Source organism: Alexandromys fortis, unplaced genomic scaffold, assembly GCF_014885135.2.
Source record: "Alexandromys fortis isolate MF-2015 unplaced genomic scaffold, M_Fortis_MF-2015_v1.1 scaffold_60, whole genome shotgun sequence".
Classification (NCBI taxonomy): Eukaryota; Metazoa; Chordata; class Mammalia; order Rodentia; family Cricetidae; genus Alexandromys; species Alexandromys fortis.
The window spans coordinates 9,909,758-9,935,359 of NW_026067946.1; the positions used below are offsets into that span (position 1 = coordinate 9,909,758).

General features: G+C 41.2%; 1 protein-coding gene across 2 annotated transcripts in view; it reads left to right on the forward strand.

Annotated features, from left to right (window-relative positions):
* The window catches only part of Mcc (MCC regulator of WNT signaling pathway), a 379,948-nt gene that overhangs the window by 65,074 nt on the left and 289,272 nt on the right, over positions 1–25,602 (forward strand). For both annotated transcript variants that reach the window (XM_050149262.1, XM_050149263.1), the window contains one exon: positions 73–317. In XM_050149262.1, coding sequence (XP_050005219.1) covers positions 73–317 — 245 coding nt within the window. The remainder of the gene's footprint in view (positions 1–72; positions 318–25,602) is intronic.

Sequence of the window (25,602 nt, forward strand, 5' to 3'; positions counted from 1 at the left end):
ATTTATTTAATTCTCTACTCTCTAGCCCTCCTGACATGTCTTCTTCTGTCCACCCGCCCCCATCTACTGCAGGAATGACTTGCTCATGGTCTGCCGACAGCTGAATATGGAAGAGTCGGTGGCTGAGATCATGACCCAACTGGGCACAGACGAAAACGGGAAGGTGTCCTTCCAGGACTTCACAAGGTGCCACCGGCAGCTGGTTCAAGAAATCAGGAAGGAGGAAATAGACCTTTCCCTGAAGTCAGGCAAGTCCAGCCAAAAGAAGCTGAGGGATAGAATCACATCCTGGCCCACAAGCAGTGACAACAGTTTGGGTAGGTGGGACCATGCTCCTCTGTCCCTGCTATATTATGTCCGAGTGGCCTCCCCATCACCCCACGCCACTCACTTGGCACTTCTCTCCTGGGCACAGTTTCTCTACAATGGCCTCATGCTTGCTGACTTTTTCTTTTTCAGTTCAATTCTCACATTTTCTAACTGTAATGATGCTTTGAAATAGCTCTGGAGAGCCAATTGTGGTGCCAAGGGTCTGTAATCCCAGGGCTTGTAAGGCAGAGGCAGGAGGATTATAAGTTTGAGCCCAACTTGTTTGGGTGATATAGTAAGACCTTGTTTGGAGGCGGGTAAAGAATAGACAGTGTAAAACCTTGGGAAGGACTAATGGCATTGGTAGTCCGAGGAACTGTTGAGGACTTCATTGCTTACTCTAAAGGTTGTTTAAATCTATTTATGTTTTCTATAAATAATTTTACCTTTCACGAACGTTACAATTTCTTCTGGTACAAGACAAGCAATTAAAAAGAAAGTTCTTAATGATTTTGACAGTTACTGAATGTGGCTGATAAAAATATGATTTCTTATACATATCCTAGAATACCTGCTATGTGTATTTTTTAAATGTTTGAAATTTTACACAACTAAAAGGAAAGGATACATCTTAAAAAGCAGATGGAGAGCCAGGAGGTGGTGGTGCACACCTTTATTCCCGTTACTCAGAAGGCAGAGGCAGATAAATCTCTGTGAGTTTGAGGCCAGCTTGGCCTACAGAACAAGTTCTAGGACAGCCAGGACTATTACACAGGGAAATCTTGTTTTGAAACAAACAAACAAACAAACGTAGATGGAACAAAGGGACAGAGAATAACACCTAAATTTTCTACTTATACTTTGTTTTAGACCAGGTTGGCCTTGAACTCACAGAGATCTGTCTGAATGCTTCAGTTAAAAGTGTGTACAGCCATGCCTGACCTGTCAGGAATATGTTTTTTAACCTAGAAACAGTCTAGGTCTTTTCTCAGTTTCTTGCTTTGATCTGTATATTGAGTCACAAGAAAATGCCAGTTGGTGTTGCTTCCCCATCATTTGTGGTGCACTCCCATGCAGAGGGTTGGGAGAAAGAGATCCAGATCAATGTTCATTACAGTGCATCCTAGGAGTTTTGTTTTTGGCAGCTTGACCCTAGCTAGTTATCTGGGAATAGAAACCTCAATCGAGAAAAATGCCTCCATCAAATTGCCTGTGAGCAAGTTTGTGGGGGAATTTTTTTGATTAATGTTTGATATGGGAGAGCCAGCTTGGTGGGGCAGTGCAGCCCTTAGGCAGCTGCTCCTAGACTGTGTAAGAAAGCAGATGAGCAAGGCATGGGGAAACAAGTCAATAAGCAGTGTTCCTCCACTTCAGTTCCTGCCTCCGGGTTCCTGCCTTGAGTCCCTGCTGTGGTTTGCTTTCATGATGGACTACAAGTAAGCTCTAAGATGAAATAAGACCTTTCCTCCCCAAATCGCTCTTGGCCATGGTCTTTATCTCAGCAATGGAAACAAACTAGGGCACAGCGGGATCATTAGAGCTTATTATCGAGTCACTGAGGCAATAAAAATGTCATAGTACTGGTAGACCTTACAACTATAATGGAGTCCACTGTAGTGCCAAGGGCAATTCCAGTAATGTATGTGTTCTTAGCAAACTTTGTGGAAATATTTTATTTTTAAATATTTTTCTTAATATTAAAGTAATATATATTCATTATAGAAAATTAGGTGGCGAAAGTAGAAAGAAGAAAATAAAATCCATCTTAATCTCACCATATAGGAGTAATAAACACGGATACATTTGGTGTGGTGGTTTCTGAAATCTTACTCAGTTTCTATCTCTGCAATCTTTGTCTCTGGGCTTCTATCTCTCAATTACTGTCTCTTGCATTGTCTTCTCTACTTTGTCTCTCTGTGTATGAGTCATTTGTTTATTCTGCTTTCCGTCCTTCCTCCATTTCTTCCTTCTTCCCATTTATTTGATACTGAGGACTGAACCCAGAGCTTTGGTTTGGTAATCTAAAGATTTTCCTTTCATTTCATCAGACTATTATGTAGTACTTGAAGGTACGATTTGTAATGACATAAAAGACACTAAATAAATATTAAGTTAAGAAGCATATTTTAGATTTCTTGTATAAATATATAAACACACACTCTGCATGTGTGGGGGGGTGGTTAAGTAAGCCATGAAAAAACCCAATAATCAAATGCTATAGAGTCATTAAAACAATGGATAAATTTGTTTTCAATCTGAATATAGACTTTCGAAAGGTCTTTTGTTTTCTGCTGTTCTGTTTTCTGAGACAGGATCTCACTGTGCAGCCCTGGCTGGCCTGGAACTCACTATGCAGACGAAGCTAGCCTTAAACATTTAGTGCTCCCCTGACTCTGTTTGCCTCATGCTGGGGTTATGTGTGCCAGCACAGGAGACCAACATTTATTCCAACCTGCAGGAAGCAGGAGCTTCTGCAAATCCCAATAGGGAAACTTGAAAGGATTCCTGGTAACATCACACTGGTTTTATCATCTCCCTAGATTGGCTCGACCCCAGAAAAGGCTGAAAAATAATTTCCCTTCAGCCTTTTGATATAAATTTATATCCTTGAAAGAGAAGAGGTAACCGAAAAGAGATGAATCATAACACATGGCATGCATTGAGAAGGAGCCAAAAGCTGTGAAACCCCCTAGCAGTTCGTTCTGGTCGCTGATGCTTGAGATTCCGAGTGTGAATCTTTCTGTCAGTTGTAGTGCCCACGTGACTGACTCTCTGCATATCGTCACCTAAACTCTCATTGTCTCTACGTGCTCAAGTGTAGAATGTCGGGGACAGGAGACAACACACATGTGCAACCACGTGGAGCAACGCAGGTCATACGAAGAAGTGAAAACAAGCATATCAGGCCATCGGGCATCCCAGTAGCAAAATACTGAGAAATGATAGCCTTAAAAAGAAGAGGAAGTTTATTCGGTTCACAGTTCTGACAGTTCGAGTGCCTGCATCATGTTCTTCCCTAGAGGCTTTCATTTGGTCTCGTGGTTCAAATCGTGTATATTTTAGTGCCAGTGATTAGTGTATATGTAGCCATGGGATCCAGGATAAGGTAAAAGTCGTATGTATTCCTACATCACTCCTAGACATCCCAACCTTAGTACAATAAATACTAACTCGATTCCCTTCTACATACCCTTATACTATGACTTTCCTGCTGTTCTTCCAACTTAGCAAATTCAACCAGCCTCCTCTGACCTAAAACCACGCTTTCTGCAACTTTCTTATAGCATAATCGGCTTTTTGCTTTTATTGGGGCGTCGGCTAACTGATGGGTCACCAGGACTGCCTGTCTCGAGCGAAAGCTGCCGCCTTTCATCCATGTTTTCAGTTTTCATGCCCACTAACTGCATATCACATGGCCTTATCTGACATTAGAGAATGCATCTGCTTGAACATGTTGCCTAATTCAATCCAATAAAGCTTCTATTAGACTGCTAATAAACTTGCCTGTCTTTCTTATCCAACATTCCATCACTGTGACAGTTCATATAGGTTGTCAAGTTAATAGGATCAAGAATCCTTTAGTAGACAGACCTCTGGGTGTGCCTATGGGAGACTTCTAGAAGACTGAAAGTGGTTAGGACCATCCCATGGTTGGAGTCCTGGATTGAATGAGAAAGATAAAGTGAGCAGGGCCCCACAGTACCCATCTTTCCCGGCTTCCAGACTGCAAAGGCAGTGTGACCATCTGCCTTAAGCTCCTGCCACACTTTCCTGCCATGCTGGGCTGCATCCTCAAATTGGGACCCCAAAATAAACCCTGCCCTCCATAATTTTTTCAGGCACTTTGTCATGACAACAAGAAAGACAGCTAATACAGGCCCTTAGGACAGTTCCAGGCACGTGGGGATTGCCTGATGCCGAGATGTTACAAGAAGGAATGAGTGTGGATTGCACTGTGAGCATGCTCCTTCAGGACACGGAAGTGCAGTGTACAACTTCAGACCCTTGCAAATTCACAGTTTAACTGTAGAGAAAAAGGAAAAGCACAAGAAATCAAATTATAAGGCTGGAGATTGAACCCAGGACCTTACACATCCTGGACAAGTACCCTACCACTGAGCTACATCAATCCTAGCAGTAATGCTCTGATTACAAAGTGTGAGACACTGCACTTATACAGGCTGTAACCACGGCTGAAAAATACCGTGAATATGAATCTCAAGAAAACGTAGGGCTCTTACCTGTGGCTATAAAGATGGAGAAAAATAGAAAGAACGTTGGGCTGTCACGAGAAACGCCTAAGAAAAACTCTGGTTTCATGATTAACTGTCAGAGAAAGTTTATTGTTGGCCCTGACATTTCGCAGCACATCCACGGCAGGGAGTCGAGTTGGCAGAAAAAGAACTGTCAAAACATTACATGCTCAACTTGGAAGAGGAATTTCAATAGATTCATTTATCCCAAGTGTTCTCCATGGAATGGTGATTTCAAGGGATGATCATAAATATTATGAGAAGAAAGAATTCCATTGTCGAGGATTTTGAAAAGTTTGGGTTAAAGCAGATTAATAGTTTTCTTTACTGCAAGGTATTTCAGAGCTTTTAATGTGTTAATGCTTCTTGGGACTCTCCAGGAGAGAAATAAAATATATCACAGTTCCCTAGTTTAATTGACCATACATTTTTTTTTTTTTTTATAAAAAAACTCACAGAGCTTTTTCTGCTCAAATATACTTTTGGGAAAATTAAAATACCAGAACAACTAGAAATTAATACATTCTCATATCCATGTAAAGTCATCTTAAAAATAATATTCTAAACTTTTTGATTAACAGATATCAGCTGTATAGTTATAGCAATAACAATAGCAAATGGTTAAGACAACTAATGTTTACTGTCTGTGGCAGATGACTTTTAGGCGGTTGACTCATATACTTTAAAGATTTCAGGTTACTACTGAGTTTCTTTGGGAATCAGAGTGGGTGCCTATTTATTCTGATATATATATATAAAGTGTGCATATATAATATATAGTATATATAATGTGTATATATGTAATGTAGATATATATTCTGATAACTCTATACATGTATGTGCCCATATATGTATATGTACATATATATGTGTGTGCATATGCATACATATCCAAGTATATATCAGAAATATGTATACATTATATATGTGTATATATATATATTCCTTCACTTTGAAGTTAGAGCATCAATATGTATATTGTTGTATATTTGGGGAAATGTAGTAAATTACCCTCTGTGAAGATCCTATGCACTGCTTACTCACACTAGGCTTTCAGTGAGGGCTCCTATACGAGCATCACTCTTCTCTCAGTCACTAACAGGCTCCTCCTTTTCTCAAGAAGGAAAAGGCTCCAAGCCGCAGAGTCAAGGTGTGAAGAACACCAACAAGTTATTTGTTGACATAGATGACTCTTTGGGTCCCTGGCAACTTTAGTTCTTCGATAATAGTCTCACATAGACCAGGCTGTCCTTGGGCTCACCAAGGAGCCAAGGGTAACCTTTTGATCGTCCTGCGTCTGCCTGTGAGTGTTGGTATAAGTATGTGCCACCATGCCCAGTTCTCAGTAATTTTAACAGAAGACTTTAGATAACAAAGAGGCAAATTAGAATGAGCATTGTTGTCTGGGTCCACTTCAAGAAATTACAGGTACATGGCCCCCAGGCCCCCAGGTCTCCAGGTCCCCAGGAATTTGAGGAGAACTCATGCTGGTTCAAGCCCATTTATTCAACCGCAAAGTGATGACTAGTTGGCTATGTGAGATGGGCTGTGGGTTTCCTGCATACCGCCTGGCTTTCCTGCTCCCCAGCATACAGTTAAAGGTTGTCGATCCCTCTGGAGAAAGATTTTTAAAAAGGCTAACAGTAAAAATCTTAGGTATTTGAGTAAGGCCCCTCAGGGGGAGCCCTTCATTCGGAGTTCTGGGTCTGAGAACTGGCTCACTCAAGTCTGGGAATTGATTCATAGGCTAAGATTCTTATTGCTACAATCCAATGTAGCCTTTAAAAAACCATTTACAAACCTTTGTGCTTACACAAATCAAACAAAAAACTTTAAGAGGCTTGTGCCACAAGCTTCACCATGTTGGGCTGCCATAAATTGTGGTGACTTCTGCTGCAATCCTAGTCATGGTGGGTTCGTACATTCCAGGGTAAGGGTGTGAGGATTAGAAATGTTAGGTAGGAGGCGCAGAGACAAGGAGACAACACAGAGACAAAGGATAGTATCGCAGGGCAACTTAGTGCCTGCTGCATACTGAGTTCTGAGTTCACCCGTGTTTAATTTTCCATACACTTTTATACTCCAATACAGAAGGGAAGGGGAAGGCAAAAGACTGCTTTAATATGACCAGAACAGTTACTTGCTTCAATCCTTGAGATAACAAGCCATTAATTCTTGAGAAAAGCATTCTGCTGTTTAGGCAGTGAATCCGCCCTGGACCAAGTATCCTGAAGGCAGCCACTTCCTAGGTCAAACCTCCTATTTCCAAAAAAGGAGCAGAAGTATGCTTGAATTCTCTGACCTTTGGTCAGGGTAGAGTGGATCTACCTCTATGGATCATCTTAATGCCCCAAAAGCCAAGTAACCACACCCTAGGTCTGGGTGTGTAGCCACAGTTGTCAATAACTTTGAGCAAGCTCAAACTCTGACCTTCAGACAAGGTCAGACATAGGCTCACATTTTTGGGCCTCCACATATTCCTCCCCTTTTATTAATTTTAATAAGGCCTGAACTTCTGCTATGGGACAGATGACTGTGCCTCTCTTAGGGTTCATTTTTCCATTTTTCAGACTTACCCATCATTGGTACATACATTCTATCATGTACATCTTGTCTTAGATTGCCAAGGGGACAAAGATCTTGCCCATTTCTGGATACCAGTCTCTGTAAACAAAAGGTTAAAGGAGAAAGCATCTCTAGGTGCCCTGAGCCTTTGAGCCAACTTTTTATCACGAGAGTTTACCGACAATGAGTCAGTCATGTGCAAGTAGATAATGCTTTGTGCTACATATGCTTTTATGACTACAGTAGCTCCTAATTAAAGGAACGGAGGATCACTAGGGGCGGGAGTGTCCTTTTGAATTGGTCTAGGATGTTTCTTCAGTTTCCATCTGTTTCAAAATTCAAATTTGTCTTATTAAACATACCAAATCTAAGGACTGATTGGTGATGTCAAGGTTCTCTCAGACAAGCTCTTTTTTCTAGTCAGTAGCTTCCCATAATGAATTAAAGCAGTTACAAACATTAACAGATCAATATCATAATTCTAGCATAGAAATTAACAAGGAACATGCAATTTGTCAAATCACAATTCTCTTAAGTCCATTCTAATCAAAAGACAAGACGAGGTTTCTGTGATGGGTGAGAATCCAACTGCATTGCTGCTTCTAAGTAACTGTCCCAGTTTCTGAGCAGCAGCTCGGAGTCTGGGAATTGATTCACAGGCTAAAATTCTTATTGCTACAATCCAAAGTAGCCTTTAAAAAATTGTTTATGACTCTTTATGCTTACACAGATCAAACAACACCTTAGGAGGCTTGTAGTAGTAGTAAGATGGTTTTTACTCTTTGGGAGGGGGCGTGTCACCCAGCTCCCAAATAAACAACACAGAGGCTTATTCTTAGTTATAAACATCCGGCCTTAGCTTGGCTTGATTCTTGCCAGCTTTTCTTATCTTATGTTATCCCATCTTCCTTTTACCCCTGGACTTTCCCCATTTTCTTACTTCTGTAAATGTTACTCTTACTCCGTGGATTGCTGTGTAACTGGACGGCTGGCCCCTGATGTCCTCCCTCCTCCTTCTCTGGCTAATTCTCCGAACCATTTTTTCTCCCAAATTTCTCCTCATGTTTATTCTCTTTGCCTGCCAGCCATGCCTATCCTGTATCCTGCCTTGCTACTGGCCATTCAGATCTTTAGTAGACTATCAGGTGTTCTAGACAGGCAAAAATCACTTCACAGAGTTAAACAAATGCAACATAAACAAAAGTAACACACCTTAACATAATATTCCCCAACAGAAGCTTCTTATCGATTTTATTCCTATAAACATCTTGAGTGATTAGCCAACCAAAGGCCCACACAAGTGATTCCATCACAAAAATCACTTTGCCTGTGCTGCCTGCAGTGGTAACTACTCTAGCCTTGCCATTGGCTACGCAGTGCTGCCACCTGGCCCCTGCTATTTTGGGATCTAATTAAACCCTTTGGGGTCCACCCCCCCCCCCAGACAGGGTTTCTCTGTAGCTTTGGAGCCTTCCTGGAACTCACTCTGTAGACCAGGCGGGCCTTGAATTCACAGAAATCAACATGTCTCTGCCTCCCAAATTCTGGAATTAGAGGCATGAGCCACCACAGCCCAGCAAACCCATTGAATTGAACACACCCAGTTGAACAGCAGCATCTCCAACCCTGAGATCTGGCACAAAGAAAAGAGCAACAGCAAAGCACTTCATATGTGGCAGGGTCCTTCTCACCCTTTTCTGCCTACAGCATTAGCGAAGGGCGTGTCCTCTGGGCCTTCCCATTAAGGAGGCTTCAGTTCTGCACAGCATACCCACTCTAGCATTGCAGGGTTCCTGAATCAGAAGATTCCTTCATGCACACCAAGCTAAGTAATGCCAGGCATCTCCAGCTCCTTTTCAGTAGGCTGTTTTATGACAAATGCTTCAGACAACCAATCAAACAAACGTTTGATACTTCTTTTATGTGTGAGATTCCATATTAAACCTAGAATCTTCATTCACTGTGCCAATACCAATAAACTCTGTCTGATTCAGTTTTATGTCCCTTCTCAGACCCTTAAAGTATATCCCCACACGTGTTACCCAGACTTCTGTCTGAATGAATTAGCAAATCCATTAAGCTCCTTAGTGGTATAGCATACCTCCTCATAGACTGTACTTTCTATCTACTCTATAGGAGCCAGGTTTGCCTAGTCTAGAGGCAGCTATTCATAGACACTGGGGACATAAATATTGTCTTACATGGCATCTCGTTCAGCAAAAATCACTGCCAGTTTGACAGACAATGAAGGATTGATTCCCTCAGCGAAGGCAGAGAGGGCACTATTACAAGGGATGGGAGTGGGGATGTATCCTTTGCTAAGGATGGAGAGATAATTCCTCGGGTTAGATTCATCTTCAGAAGATGAGGGTTCCAAGTCCTGAGCTGCAGTAAAGTCCCACCAGTCATCTCCACAGGAAGCTACAGTGTCCTGCTCCTTCAGAACCCAGTGCTCTTACCTTACCCACCAAAAAGCTTAATGACTTGGATATTTTTTTCCCCCTGGGGTCAACCAGTCTTATCAGCAGGAGTTTCCACAACTTGAGTTCCATAGGTGTTGGGGAGAAGATATTCTTCCAGGGCACACTCAAAAACCCTTAGACTTCGTGCACTCTGGACCCGGTTAGTATTTTCACTGAGTTCTTACTTTTCATTTGCCATTTTATCCAGAGCTTCTTGTACAATCAGCTAGCTTGTCATTTTTCTTATTTTTTTTTCACAAATTGCCAAAAGTTTTGTATACTGACTCCCTAAATTCCTTGTTCCCCACAATGAGGCCTTCAAACATTTCTGACCATTGACTGTGCGTGGTCTCCATGCTACCAGAGGAATCTTCAGTGGACTGTAGATGTCATCAAACCACCTGTTCCAGATTTAGGCTGGGGCTTCCCACCTAGAAGGATATAATAAAGAAAATCCCTAGTAGGTGTGCCCAGCTGCTTGGATTGTAGTTGACTCTAGATTTTGTAGTCAAACTGCCAACCCAAATTAGTCATCACCCACTCCCCACAAATACCCATCTAGTCTTGAACCGGTTTTCCAGATGAATGTTACTTTTGCATTCATTCTATTTTTTTTCTGGGTTCATGAATTATTTTCTAGTTCTTAAAACAGTTTAAAACAAGGAGGCATTTCTCACTCTTACTGGATTGACCTAGAATGCAAATTTCTGGCTACAGATCAGTGTCAAAAGTGATTTAAGGCCCCTCTGAGCCCTGAGCAAGCAATTAGCAGGGAAGTCTGGCAGCTGGACCCCACGCGGCTGCATGGAGATCCCACATGCCGTCAGTCCCTCACATTCCTCTTCCCTCAGAACTGACTTTCTTCTTGGGCTCCTTCTTAAGGCCTCTAGCAAGCTCAAGCTTACACTCATTCTGGTAACATGAAAAAAAAAAACGTGATTTTTCTCTTCTAAACCATTATCATAATAGTACTGGAAATGTGTTTCCTAGCCCTTAGACCTACCCATTTACTTGAAAATTTTACTCTAGTGAGAAGAATACAGTAAAGTGATTGGTCAGATCCCATGATCAACCTATCACGTTTTTGTGGGGTGATGTCGTGTTGTCTTATGGGCTGAGACTTGCAGAAAGGTGCAAGAAGTCAAGGCCCTGTCATTGTTGAAGGAGGACGGATGCTGAGCAGGCAGAAATAACAGATGTCCACCATATGGTCTTGCTTTGTAAATCTTGCCTCCCCTCTCTTCTTTGTGTATGTTCTCCCACGAGCTTCAAAAGGTCATAATACTGATGGATGGTGCTGATGTGTACGCATATGTAATTGGGAACTGGGAGATACCTGTTTTTCATGTCACACAACCTATCACATTACTAAGTGTTCTAACGACCAAGCGGACATCCTGTGGTTTGTGAGCTTTAGTTCTAGCCTGCATTGTAATCTTGGACTGTGTGTGTTCAATTGTTCATTTCTATTTTTATATGAATTTATTACAAATTCTGGGCAAAGAGCAAGGAGCCTTGCACACGAAAAGGGATCAGTGAATAACTGACAAAAAAAATGATAAGACAAGACTGTCTGATGCTCACAACACTCAGTCTCAGTGCTGGTTTGAATAGGAATGGGCCCCATATGAATGCTTGGTCATTAGGGAGTGACATTACCAAGAAGGATCAGGAGGTAAGGCTTTATTGGAGAAAGTCTGTCTCTGGCCCTGGGCTTTGGGATTTAAACTGCGCAAGCCAGGTCTAGTAGCTTTCTCTTTTCCTGCTGCCGAAGGATCCAGATATAGAACTCCTGGCTCCTTCGCCAACACCACATCTGCCTGCATGCCAATATGCTTCCCGCCATGCTGATAATAGACTAAACATCTGAAACTGCAAGCAAGCCCAAATTTAAATGTTTTAATTTATAAGAGTTGCCATTGTCATGGTGTCTCTTCACAGCCATAGAAAACTGACTAAGACAATCACCGTTTGTAATTTACTGTCAGTCATTAGGCATAGATTTCTTTGTGGGTTTGGATTTCTCCTTTGGTTGTTTGTTTATTGTTTTGAGACAGGATATTTAGCCCAGACTGGCCTCAAATTCATGACTCTTGACAGCGGGTATTATAGCCATGTGCTATCTATCTGGCTGAGCCTCTTTCTTTGAGGCACAGCTATTCTTTCAAAGTGAAAACCTCTATGTTTGGATCTGGGCAACTTCTATAAGAGAAATGAGTCTGGTAACAATTTATAGTTCCGTATTAATTTCTTTTCAACTCTATTCTTGCTCTGAGGCTGTACCCTCAGGCTGAAGGAAATCAAGCGTGACAAGACTGATTTCAGCTACTATCTAATGAGTACATTCATAATGCTTCTTTCTTCTTAGTTGACAAATGCACACTACAGTGTTAAGTGACTAATTGAAAAAAACACAACCAAAGCATTTACAGCTGTCCTTCAGGGTGATAATCATTTTTCGCCGTCATGGAACCTGGCTTTGTCATTTACTTTTTCCAGGAGAATGCCACAAGTTGTGGGAAAATCTGCAAATGCTATTGCTGAGGGTTCCGAACCCTGGCGGTGCTCTCTTCTATATCTTAAAACACCCCTGACACCATGAAGATTAAGTCTAAGCTAGACTAACAGGTGACAGAAGACCACATAGAAAAAGGCCATGCTGACTAGTTTTATGTCAACTTGATAGAAGCTAGAGTCACCAAGGAACCTCAACTGAGAAATGCCTCTGTAAGATCAGGCTGTCAGCAATCCTGTAGGGCATTTTCTTAATTAGAGATTGATGGGGAGGATGCAGTTCATGTGGACGGTGCCACAAGAGGAATGGTGGTCCTGAGTGCTATAAGAACTTAGGCTGAACAAGCCACAAGGAGCAAGCCAGTAAGCAGCACCCCTGCATGACTGCATCAGCTCCCGATTCTAGGTTGTCACTTGGTCTAAGTTCTTGCCTTGGCTTCCTTCACTGGAATGTGACTCGGGATATGTAAGTTATAAACAACTTGTTTTTGGTCATGGTATTTCATCACAGCAATAGTAACCTTAACTAAGTTAGGGGCCCAGCTAACAGGTAGAGCAGTCTCCTAAGCAGTGAGTACAAATAATTCAATTTCCCTAGCACCAGCCAAACCATTACATGATGTGAATCATTTTATCTCAGATGGGACTATCCAAAATACCACCCACACAAGCCTAGTATATACTGTTGGCCTAGAAAATATACCAAATGATTAATTGTCCTTTTAGGGAACTGAGTTTTATAGTGGCCTGTCATGGAGCAGTAGACACAGTATGAATGAGAATTGTCCTTTGGATGTCTGTGAAACTGGCAGGAATCAAGATGAAAGGTATGCTTATAACTAATAGAGCATTAAAAACCATCAGGTGGAAGGTGGGTGATGCCAAGAAAATGTACTAAAGGAGAAAAGAAAGAATCACTGTCGGAGGCAATGAAGACAACGGAAAGGCAGAAAGCCAAAGTGAACATTCTGGAAGTAACTACAAAGAAACATAAGGATGTAGAGATGAAGGAACATGCCCAGGTTGCAGCAAAGACACAGAAGAATTTGCTAGAAATGTTAACCAGTCATTAAATTAAGTTTTCAGTGCCTCATAAGGCTATCTAAGGACTCCGGGCAGTAGTTAAGGATGAAGGATTCTAAAAGCCCCAAGATGAAAATGTTCACTTTCTCAGGCATTGAGCTGACAGTTTGGTGGGAAATCGCACACACTGGTATTTTGCTCTCAAAACTGGATTAAAGCAAATGCTGGCATATAGAGAGAATTGACAATTCAAGCGAATTTTAAAGATGACGCATGAGACTTCAAAATAAAATACAGCTTGGAGGTGATTGCATCTGTCTCCTAGACTTCTTGACTCTCTTTCTGCTTTTAGTGGACTTTAGTGGAAAAGATTAGGATGCACTGTGTCGAAGGATCCCTGGAAAACACAAAGCTTACATCTCTTCTACTTTGGCATCGCTGGCCTTTTAGGGATCTTGACATTAGAGCTTACCATTGCTTTGATACCAAGCAATGACGTATAAAGTCCATCTGAGTCAAGGAGGAAAAATAATTTAAGGCTTCCCAAATACTGTTAAGATAGCAGGAAAGGATTCTATGGATTAGTTGCTGCAGTGCTCGCGAGACTCGTGTGTGGTGTGCATGCACACGCACGTGTGCCCCAACTCAGAATATATAGGGAAGCAATTCTGAAGTGCAAATGTATTAATACAGGAGAATCTAGATTATCCAGGGATAGTTTACATGAGTGGCAAACCTTGCTTTCAAATTATGGGTATAATTAAGGATTTAACAATAATATCCTTAGGAAAGTTTAAGGCTTTTGTTACCTGAAAAATCAGTAGCATCCATTAAAAGTGGATATTTTGATTTTCATGGCCAATAGAAAATATGGAGCAGTAGACTGGGAAATTCATTGAGGTTTAGCTTCAGTCGTGTTGTGGGGAGAGACTAAGTCATCTTGTGAGGCGAAGCAGGAGACTGATGCCTCCCCCACTCCTGACCCACTGACCTGTCTTCATGGATTAATTGAGGTGTTGTGGGTTCTCAGATACTGGAATCCACATACTTAAATATAAGTGCAAAACATCTAGTGCATGTAAGCTAGAAGATTACTTTGACCTCATCAAAGGACAAATAATCAAGAGTCGAATGAGTGTTGCTTATCAGAACTAATGAAAAGTTTGTTTTCAGTATATTCAAAGTCCAGCTGTTTATTTTTGAAGACCTTCTCCTAGTGTGAGCTTAGAGTCTGTGTTTATGATGTCCACTTCCATTAACGGTATACACTGGATAGCTCTTTATTTTGTATCCACTGCAAAAAAAAAGTTATAGGACAATACAAATTAGAAAGAAAAAAACTATATCTCTTTTTTTTAAGCTTCTGAGTAGGCACGCTAAGATTACGAAAGTCTCAAATATTCCTTGAGATGTCGAATATCTTGCATTTATCCTGCAGGTTACTTTCCTGTGCGATTTGATGTTCTCTGCAGCAGTATAAATTCTTTTAAGATGTCTCAAGTAGTACAAACTGCTACTACAACTCGTCCCCTTCTGCCTTTTAACTGCCGGTTTCTCGCCGCTTTGTGTTTGCTTGCCTTTTGATTCTGTGACTTTAGCAGCTTCCTAGTGGCGTTTGTTTTAGCCAACAGAAGTGAAAAGGCTCCTGAGGATCCAGGTGTGTTTATCTCAGATGGGAATCTGGCAGGAAGGGGACTGGTGATTAGCTGGGTTGATGAGATCTCTTGAACCACATGGAACACAATAAAGCCATTCACCTATTTTCTCTCTCCATCACGATTTAACTGAAGCAATTCATTAAGTGTCACTGTTTTTATGGGTTGTTGAAGCCATTCCAATTTCAGTGGCAGTGATACAACTTGGCATAATTTTAGATGCTTTTTTTTTTTTTCATGGAAGAAAACTGATTACTGGCCGAGGTAAAAGCTGGGTCTGCTCACAGAAACTGTTTGGTTTGGCTAGACTGCTCCATTGTCCATTGTTCGTTCTGGAGAATCTGCCAATCACCATATAATCGCTAAGCCTCAGGAGGGTTTATTTTGCTTCCTTCTTATCTCCCATAAGAGGACTGCAGATTCTTTGGAGAACACAGATGAAAGAACATCAGTAAATAACTGTTTAAGTCAGTTAAATTTACATAGCTGTTTTGGAAGAATTCTGTATGGCTTCCAGCTGGTTCATTTTAGCTTGCTGTATACAAGAAAGATAATTTTGCTTGTATTTGAAGTGTGACTGACTCTGGTACCTTATGTGCATGTTAAGGTCTCATCCCGGAGATACACATCTGTCAGTTCTAGGTAATTTTTCCTGCAAAAGTTAGCATGCCAGGCGTCTTGCTTGATATTTACAGGGCCACCTTTGATGTATATGACTTAGAGTACTTTGCTAAACGTTTGCCCTTGATTGCAAGATTGCATTCCAGAGGCTCTGTTAAATGTCTTTGAGTTTCACTCTCTGTATAGTGTAGTTTAGAAATCCGGAGGACTGAACATGATCTCTTAGGTTATAGCTGAAGGCAGGGGCAGAATAGGACTAGGACTCGGGCTCCTAATGCAAATGTCTTTCTTTAGCACACTGCTGTGTTCTTTGGCCCTATGCATTTTGTTATAAGACCAAAACCTGAAACCAAGAACTTTAAAACTACTTGATTTGGGGAAGGTTAGTGTGTGTGTGTGTGTGTGTATGCTAGGAATTTCTATGTAGAGATTTGTTTGTAAAAATGTTACCTAAGACTCCTATAGAGTCAATATAGTCACAAATTGTACCTATTTGTTTGCTTTAATAAGAAAATGAGAGGCAAAATGGCAGCCTACAGAATGGGGAAAGATCTTCACCAACCCCACATCAGACAGAGGACTGATCTTCAAAATATGCAAAGAACAAAAGAAATTGGTCATGGAAAGAACAAATAATCCAATAAAAAAAATGGGGTACAGACCTAAATAGAGAACTCTAAACAGAGGAATCTAAAATGGCTGAATGACACTTAAGGAAATGTTCAACATCCTTAGTCATCAGAGAAATGCAAATCAAAACAACTCTGAGATTTCATCTTACACCTCTAAGAATGGCCAAGATAAAAAACACTGATGACAATTTATGCTGAGAGGATGTGGGACAAAGGGAACACTCCCACATTGCTGGTGGGAGTGCAATTTGGATATCTGTATGGCCATTTCTCAGAAAATTAGGAAACAACCTTCCTCAAGACCGAGCAATACTACTTTTGGGTATATATCCAAAGGATTCTCAATCATACAACAAGGACATGTGCTCAACTATGTTCATAGCAGTTCATAGCAGCATTGTTTGTCATAGCCAGAACCTGGAAACAACCTAAATGTCCCTTGACCAAAGAATGGATAAGGAAAATGTGGTACATTTACACAACGTAGTACCACACAGCAGAAAAAAATAATGACATTTTGAAATTTGCAGGCAAATGAATGGATCTAGAAAACATCATATCGAGTAAGATAACCCAGACACAGAAAAACAAATATAATATGTACTCACTCATATGTGGATTTTAGATATAAAGTAAAGAAAACCAGCCTATAATTCATAATCCCAAAAAACCTAGACAACAAGGAGGACCCTAAGAGAGACATACATGAATCTAAACTTCATGGGAAGTAGAAAAGATAAGATCTTCTGAGTAAATTGGGAGCATGGGGATCATGGGAAAGGGTTGAAGGGGATGGGAAAGGAAGGGAGAGGAGGAGAGAAAATGTACAGCTCAATAAAATAAATAAATAAAATGTATATACAATTTAAACATTTTTCTATGGAACCCCTCTGTAACACATGAACTTAGTCAATGTCTACATATTATAAGATTATAATCAAATTAACCAGAATTCTTGCCTTGTATGTTTGGATGCCAGAAACTCTCTGTTTTCTTAATGGAAGTATATGACCCCAGTTATATACCCCACAGTAGATGGTTCCCTGGTACTCTTATGGCCGTGGGATAAGAGTTAGTCAAAGAATATCGTTTTGGTTTTATCAGTTTGCAATCGTCTCCTGTATTTTGAGATTTTGTGTTTGAAAATGAAAGTAAGTAATGGCATCCAATAAGATGAATGACTTGCTGATATGCTTCCAAAGCCAAAGTGGTGTAGCTTTATTGTTTCTATGAATTCTGCTGATGTGGGAGTGGTTTCTTATTAATAAAGAAACTGCCTTGGCCCATTTTATTGGATAGAAAATTAGGTAGGCGGAGTATACAGAAGAGAATTCTGGGAGAAAGAAGGTTAGAGGAGGAGTCGCCATGATGCTCCCACTCCAGACAGAAGCAGGTTAAAATCCTCTCTGGTAAGCCAGCTCGTGGGCTACACAGAATATTAGAAATGGGTTAGAACAATATGTAAGAGCTAGCCAATAAGAAAACTGGAACTAGCCGGGCCAGGCAGTGTTTGAAAGAATACAGTTTCCGTGTAATTATTTCGGGCATAAGCTAGCCATGCGGGAGGCCGGGTGCCAGGGACACAGCCCTGCCGCTCCTATTTCAACATTCTGCATATCAGTATCTAGAAAAATGAATGGAAAAGTACCCCAAATGACTTGTTGCACAAATGGCTTAAATATAAAATCTGACAAATTTCATTTGTTCATTTAACTAACTACAACTTAGTTAGACTCTCTATAAATAGAAAGGTAAAAAGAAGGCTGGGGATATAGTTCAGGGGTATGGCAGTTGCTTTTTAATCGCACACACACACACACACACACACACACGTACATACTCCCACACACCCATGCTCTCTCTCACACACACGTGCACACCTATCATCTTAGAGCTGCTGAAATTCCCCTAAGAAGAGAAATCAAATGTAGTAGAAAAGAAAGCATGGAGTTGCCCCGCAAGAATGCACAGTACATCCTGACATAGTACACACTGAGCAAAATGGCGTCCACATAGAGGAGCAGTGACAAGCAACACCACGGAGTGTGCAGGGAAAGGATAAACATAAGACTCTTTTCCAGAAGAGAGGCTGGGGGGAATCAGCAAAATGGCCCTCGATTTCCTTCAAACGAAAAGGCATGCTTCTTGTTACGCAAGAGAGACACTTGCTGCCAAGTCTGACGGGCTAAGTTCCATGCCCAGAATCATACACATGGCACGAGCGGACAACCAATCCCTGCAAAGTTGTCCTCTGACATCCGCACCTGTGTTATGGCATTCCCCTGCACAAATAAAATTTTAAAATGCTTTTAAAATTTAAAGAAAGAATCCTAGTGTAAAAGACAGAAGCTGACCCCTGACTCCTACCACAGCAAATATTGTTGTGACATTTCATAATGCTGAAGACGGGGACAAGTGGGAGAAAAATAATGACCAACGCAGAGAGTTTAGACTCACAGTGACCCCAGTTCTCACAGACAGGACCAACGCAGAGAGTTTAGACTCACAGTGACCCCAATTCTCACAGACAGGACCAACGCAGAGAGTTTAGACTCACAGTGACCCCAATTCTCACAGACAGGACCAACACAAGAGTTTAGATTCGTAGTTGCCCAGTTCTCATAGACAGCCATGACACATACCAGTGAGCAGCGGCTTCCCAACTGGTGAGAAATTATTTGCAATTTAGAATTCCTTCAGTGATTAAGCAAGTATTTAAGGATGCAATACACATGGTCCATATATGCAGTGTCTCAAAATATTTACTTCTTGTGCCTTATTTTTTTTTCTTTTTTGGTTTTTCAAGACATGGTTTCTCCGTTTAACAGTCCTTGCCATCCTGGAACTAGCAAGTATAGACCAGGCTGGCCTCGAATCACAGACATCCACCTGCCTCTGCCTTCCGAGTAGTGGGATTAAAGCATGTGCCACCACCGCTCCGCTCATGCTTCCTTTCTTAAGAAGCCCTCTGACTTCCAAAGAGAGAGTTAACTCAGAAAAAAAGAAAAGTAATGCTTGAAAATCCAGGAGAAGGAGAAGGAAGGTAGAATGGTATGGGTAGGATTTCAGGGGAAGGTGGTCCAGAAGGGGGTCTGCAGGGTAAATTTGATTAAATAATCTATATATCGTAAATCATTGAGGAATTCTCTTAACTGACTGAGAACCAGCAGCTCGGCTCACAAAAGAGAAACTAAACCAATGAAATTAGCAAAAAAAGTTTATTAATTTGATGGAAAATGGGAAGCTACTTTGAAATAATTAAAAAGTTATGGCCCATCTGTGAATATGTAGTTTCAGCACCATTGCTAATGGACTGTAATTTAAATAGCAAGTTATCATTTCTAAATAAAGGCTTATGGTTAGATTTCAGCAGCTTAAAAAGTTGAGATAAATAGGCGGGCATGTCATACATTGTCTTCAGAATATTCCAAGTGGAACTGTCCTGGAGGTGAGGAGGTAGTTCTCAAAAAACATCCCCATAGAATTTGCTATGGAATATGAGTAACTTGGTATCTCTAACTACTATATATATATGTATATATACATATATATGTAATTTCATACTACAACAAAAATTAGGATTAAAAATTAGAAATCCACGAAGAGTTTATCATTGGTATTAATGGATGAAGAAAATTTGTGTTTTCTATATTCAAAAAGCAAGTCCAAGCCATAGTAGCTGGGGGAACCATTCAGTCAGTAAAAGGCTTACCTTGCAAGCACAAGCTCCTCAGTATGACACCAGAATCCACATTAAAAAGCAAAAAAAAAAAAAAAACCAAAAAAACAAAAAGACAGTGGTAGCACGCACTTGAAATCTCAGCAGGGAGGAAGTGGAAATAGGTGGATTCCCAGGGCTCACTGCCTAGCCAGGGAGGCCTAATCAGTAAGCCCCAGGTTCCAGTGAGAGAAGGTCTTAGAAAACAAGGTGGGTAGTTCATGAGGAAGGATGCCCATGTCCTCCAGGCCCACACAAGTGTACTCTCCTACACATAAACACACACACACAAACATGAAAATGTAAGCTAAAAAAAATTAGAAGATCAGAAAGATTGAAAGAGAACTAAATGAATATTTAAGGGAAAGATAATGAAATAATGATGAATATACAATGATATAATAATAAATATGTTATAATGAAAATGAACCAAGGGACTGGAGTAATGGCTCAGCAGTTAAGAGAGCCCTACTTCTCTTTAAAGGACTTGAGTTGAGTTCCCAGCACCCAGTGGGCTATAACTGCAGGCTGGGTTGGGGAGGTCCTGACAGCTCGGGCTTGTAGAGCACTGCAGTAACATTCATGAGCCCAAACAGACACAAACATAAACATCATTTAAAATCAGAAGATCTTTTAAAAAGAAAATGAACCAACTGGAGGTGAAGAGAGAGTTAGCAACCTGGTAAAGGTAGAGAACACTGTTTAGAAAGTACAGACTGAAAAAAAGACACAAAATATGAAAAAAAAAAAAAAACTGGGGCCAGGAGAGTTTAGCACATCACTGAGATAAATTTCCAGAGAGAAACCAAAGAGAAAAGTGAAAGAGAGTAGGAAACCCCAAAGACTGTAGATCCTGTGCCAGGAACAGGAAATAAAATCCAAACGTGTATCACAAAAGCACTATTAGAAATAGGCTAACTTCAAAATGGTAAAGCCATGCGTTCATGATAAAGATGTAACAACTTGAAACTTGTCTGTACCTCAGAGTCCCATAATATGGCACCTGCAACCTGGAGAACCAGGGAAGAAGTCCTGAGAACCAAAGGGTTGCCAATGCAAGACCTTCACCCCGGAGGCCCTAAGCAGGAGAAGATGGATGTTCCAACCCTAGAGGAGGAGTTCCATCTCCACTCTATCTGGGTCCTCAACTCAGTGGATTGTGCCCACCCGCATTGGGTGATGGGAGAGCTTCCTCACCCCATCTGCTTACTCAAAGGGTAGTTTGTTCTGAGCACACAGTTAGAGACCTGGTTGATGCCTGGATACATCTTAAATCAATCAAGTTGACATCCATATTTAACCATCATAAATACTCCTGCATAGCACATTGATCATGGATGAGTGATGAAATTTCAGAAATGCTTTGAATTGGAAGATTTTGAAAATGGCCCCTGAAATGACACGTAAGCGTTACTGGGGTAAAGGTCTTCCTATCTGTTAGTGTATGTTAGAAAGCAAAAGGAAGTGTTAGTTAAGTATCCATTCCAAAACACGTTGACAGCAGATTGAACACAGAATAGAGGGAAATATATAATAAAGGTAAAGAAAAAGTAAGGCACAAAAATGTGTAAAGATGGTATTTAAGAAATGGATAGATACAGAAAGAAAGAAAGAAAGAAAGAAAGAAAGAAAGAAAGAAAGAAAGAAAGAAAGAAATGGATAGACTTGCTAATGCCCTGGGGAAAACAAATTCCTTGCCTGCTAAGAGGGGAAAAAAATCTCATTCATTGCTTAGGCTGCTCTGTGACTCCCGAATCCTGCTGCCACCGTTTCCCAGGCAGCCGATGCTGTAGTTGTATGCCATGCTGCCTAGCACAAATCACTGTTAAAGGCAGGTGGGGTTGGGAAGAACAACCATTAGAAAGCCAATATAATCTAGGAATGTACTCCAGGTGGAAGTTTGCAGGAGAAAACAGGGATCCCACAGTGGCTGTGTCCTATAATAGAACCGCAAAGCTCCGCCACACTGCTGTTGGATGTCCACTGGCTGAGCTAGCCAGTGGACATCTGCCCTATGATGGCACAGACATAACACGGAGGGGACATCAACACGCCTGCTTCACACAGGTGCAGTCAAGACTGGGCCAGCTAGCCAAGTGTAGCAGGCCACGTGGCAGAGAGGAGTTTCCCTAGCTAGTGTCAGGAAGGAAGGGGAGATGCTGCTGTGTGTGCTAGAGTCGTGAACCAGAAAGGAGATAATGGGAGCAAATTCATGAAAATATTGTTAAAATTTTAGGAGAAATAGGCATCTTCATCAGAAAAAAAAAACAGTATAGAAGTGATTCATTAAAATCTTGCCACAGGAGCTCGGGTGGTGATGGCATAAACTTTAATCACAGCACTCAGGAGGCAGAGGCAGGCAGATCTCTGTGAGTTCGAGGCCAGCCTGGTCTATAAGAGCTAGTTCCAGGACAGGCTCCAAAGCTACGGAGAAACCTTATCTTGAAAACCCAAAAAATAAAAATGAAATAACGTGCCGGGCAATGGTGGCGCATGCCTTTAATCCCAGCACTCGGGAGGCAGAGGCAGGCGGATCTCTGTGAGTTCGAGACCAGCCTGGTCTATAAGAGCTAGTGCCAGGACAGGCTCCAAAGCCACAGAGAAACCCTGCCTCGAAAAACCAAAAAAAAAAAATAAAAAATAAAAAAAAAAAAAAAATGAAATAACGTAAAATAAAATCTTCCCACAGGAAACTCTAGGTCCAGACAACTTCAATTCTGAGATCTAACTAAAGCCCAGGAAACAAGTAATTCTACTTTATGTGGAGACATACACACACACACACACACACACACACACACATACACCTTAATATCAAAACTTCAGGGCCAGGTACGGTGGTGCATGTCTTTAATCCCAGCACTTGGAGGCAGACACCAACAGGTTTCTGTTCAGTTTGAGGCCAGCCCGGTTTATAGAGTAGTTCCAGGAGAGCCAGAGGTACATGAGAAGCAAACAAACAAACAAAAAAAATCAAACTACAAAAGGATTTTATGAGGAAGGAAAATTATAAACCAACTCTACTCAAGTCAGATGTAAAATAAATAAACAAATACTAGTGAATCATAAACAGTAGTGTATAGACAAGATACAGGTATTTCTACTGCCAGAAATGTAAAATGGATTAGCATTTACGTTATCATATGCTTAAGGAATACAATCCACCCCAATAAGGAGGCAAATAAAAAAAAACTTTCAGGAATAAAGGATAATAGTTTTTTGCTATGAAGCTGGAATCAGAATTGCTTTTTTAATTCTATTTACACATTTTCCTCCCTGGCAGTTCCCATTAGGATTAGGCTGAGTTTCAGCCAAGAAGTAGAGCAGGTCCTCCGGGCATGCCAGCCAGTGCTTGTGTGGCATGTTTAACTTCCCAGAGAGCAAGTCTGCGTGAGCAATGTCCCCGTTCATACCCTCCCATCAGTGGCAGTTAAAAGCAATCACACCAAGGCTTAGCGGCTATGTGGGCCATTCATATTCCTTGTAAGAGAAAGAGAAATGAGTCTAAAATATATCCAATTTAGAAAAAAGTCAAAATTTTCAAAATAAATGAGAAATCTGGAAGTCAGATGCATGTAATCTCCCGAGCAAGTTCAGAAGACTAGGGAACCAAGCCTTCCGTCCTGTTCAAGCAAAACCCAATGAACATTTCTTTGTACTGAAGGCTCTTCCTTTCAGTGCTCTTTCCCTGAAGTTTCCTCTGAATTCTTTAGCCCCGAGTCGGCCCTCATTTGTTTCCTTCATCTAGTTTAGACAAGCCAAGATAATGAGCTGCCAAGTATTATCTTAATTGTTTTGTGGAAGGTTAAAGATGCTAGCCTCAGCTGTGCCTTCATAACTAAATTATTAACCGCCAAGGGGCGCACGCTTTGCCTTTTATATTAAAGTCGGTGCAGAAGAGAACAATAGAAGCTGTAGCCGGAGGAGAATGACAAAGTGTTTATTCCAGCTGCCCCTTCAGTCTCTGAAATCCCTGCCGTTAGCATCCCCCAGCCTGCAGAGAGGCACATCAAGAATTGTTGAGCTTGCTTGTGCACAGCAGGGTGTTTAAAAATACCCACTAATGGTGATGGTGCAATACGCACACTTTGATAAGAAAAATGCACTCCCTCGCCTGTCACCCATTAGCAGTATGAGGGAGGGGGGGGGAGAGTTGCAGCTCCTAATGATACATCTCCCACTCTATTTCCACGCTTACATTGGCACCCAGGACATTGCCCGTAGCAAGAATGCATGAGACACATACATGGTCACCAACAAGTGACTGACTGTATAAATCTAGCCTAGGGTAAACAAGACTAGCTTATCACCCAAGAAATGAAACTACTAACGGCCCCTTAGCAAAGCAAGTGCTTTAAATTGGTTTGGTGAGGGGGGGGAATAGATAAACAATATTTATCTATCCCCTTGGCCAGGCACAGATGTTCAGACAATTGGCCTACATTTGTAATCAAATCTGAGGCCAGCAAGGCCTGTGTCCTTTGTGGGAATCCGAATCCTGAATTTAGTACTAAGCATTGATTGATGTTAATGCATGAGCCATCTCTGTGTTGATCCTGTAGTGAACCGAGCATCTTCCTGCTGCTTCTGTTGACCGCGGTACTATCTAGACACAGTAAGCGTGCTGGGACAGGGAAGGCCTGACACCTGGAAGTCAGTTTGTCCATGTTCTCCTGTAATTCTTTCTCTTGTGTTAGCCCTGAATTCTGAGGGTAGCTGCTTCAGGGACTTTGAACGAGGACCTCCTTTACTGCTCCTGAAGGTATTAAATGAAGCAATATTCTTTGAACCATTGAAAGATAAACAATCACTATTATAGTCAGATACTGTTAATGGAGGCATAGGGTTCCTCAGATACTGTGCTGCCTTCTTTCTGTGTTGGGAAGAGAGAAGCCGGCCTTCACATGAATGACGGACAGGAAGGAATGGGAGGTGGAAGCAGAAGGGTCTTGGCAACCACACAAGTCCAATATGTCCACTGTATCTACATTGCTTCTAACCTGCCACCACCATGGGGCTGGGCAGCTCCTCACTGAGCTAGCTTCCAGTTCAGGAAAAGTGAGCTTCCTCTCCAGTAAGTACTACCCAAGTAGAATATTGAAACGAAGTCTATCTGGCCCAGGACGAAAGACTGATTCTTATTTACATTTTATTTATTTATTTATTTTTGTGGCTGAGTCTGTGGGGGAAGTTTATGGGTCAAGAAGACAACTTACAGAAGTCAGTTCTCTCTTTCTACCATTTGTAACCCAGGGATTGAATTTATGTCATCAGGCAGGTGCCTGATAAGAATTCTTTTACTGTTAATTGAAAACCAATCCAAGCATCTGCAAAAACACCCACTACCACTCACTTTGGAGCTTGAAAAGGAAGTGTTACCTTCTTGCCCTGTCTTTCTCCTCCAGCCCCCCTTCTTTTCTCTCTCCGCCTCTCAGACTAAATGTTCCTTTCAGCTGGATAACAGACCAGCGAAATAATCAGAACTCCTGTAACATTTTCCCATTTGGTCTAGACAAAAAGGAAAAGTTCTAACTCTAACATAGTAAAACTATATACAATAAGAATTATTACCAAGTATTGTCCAAATAGCAAAGAAAGGTAGTAACCTTAACAAAAATAAAACTACATACAACAAGAACAATTATTAAGTAAGAAGTACATCTTTAATATCCAGTCCAAATGTAATTGACAAATTTAGAGAGGTTACTCCATTAGGTGTCCTCTCTTGAAGACTCCAAAGTTTTGTACCTATATGACTCTTACCATGATTCAGGAGAACTGTGACTGTAACTGCCTGGTCTTCAACCCCATCTAAGACCTGAGAAGGATAGGATATTACTTGAATAACCA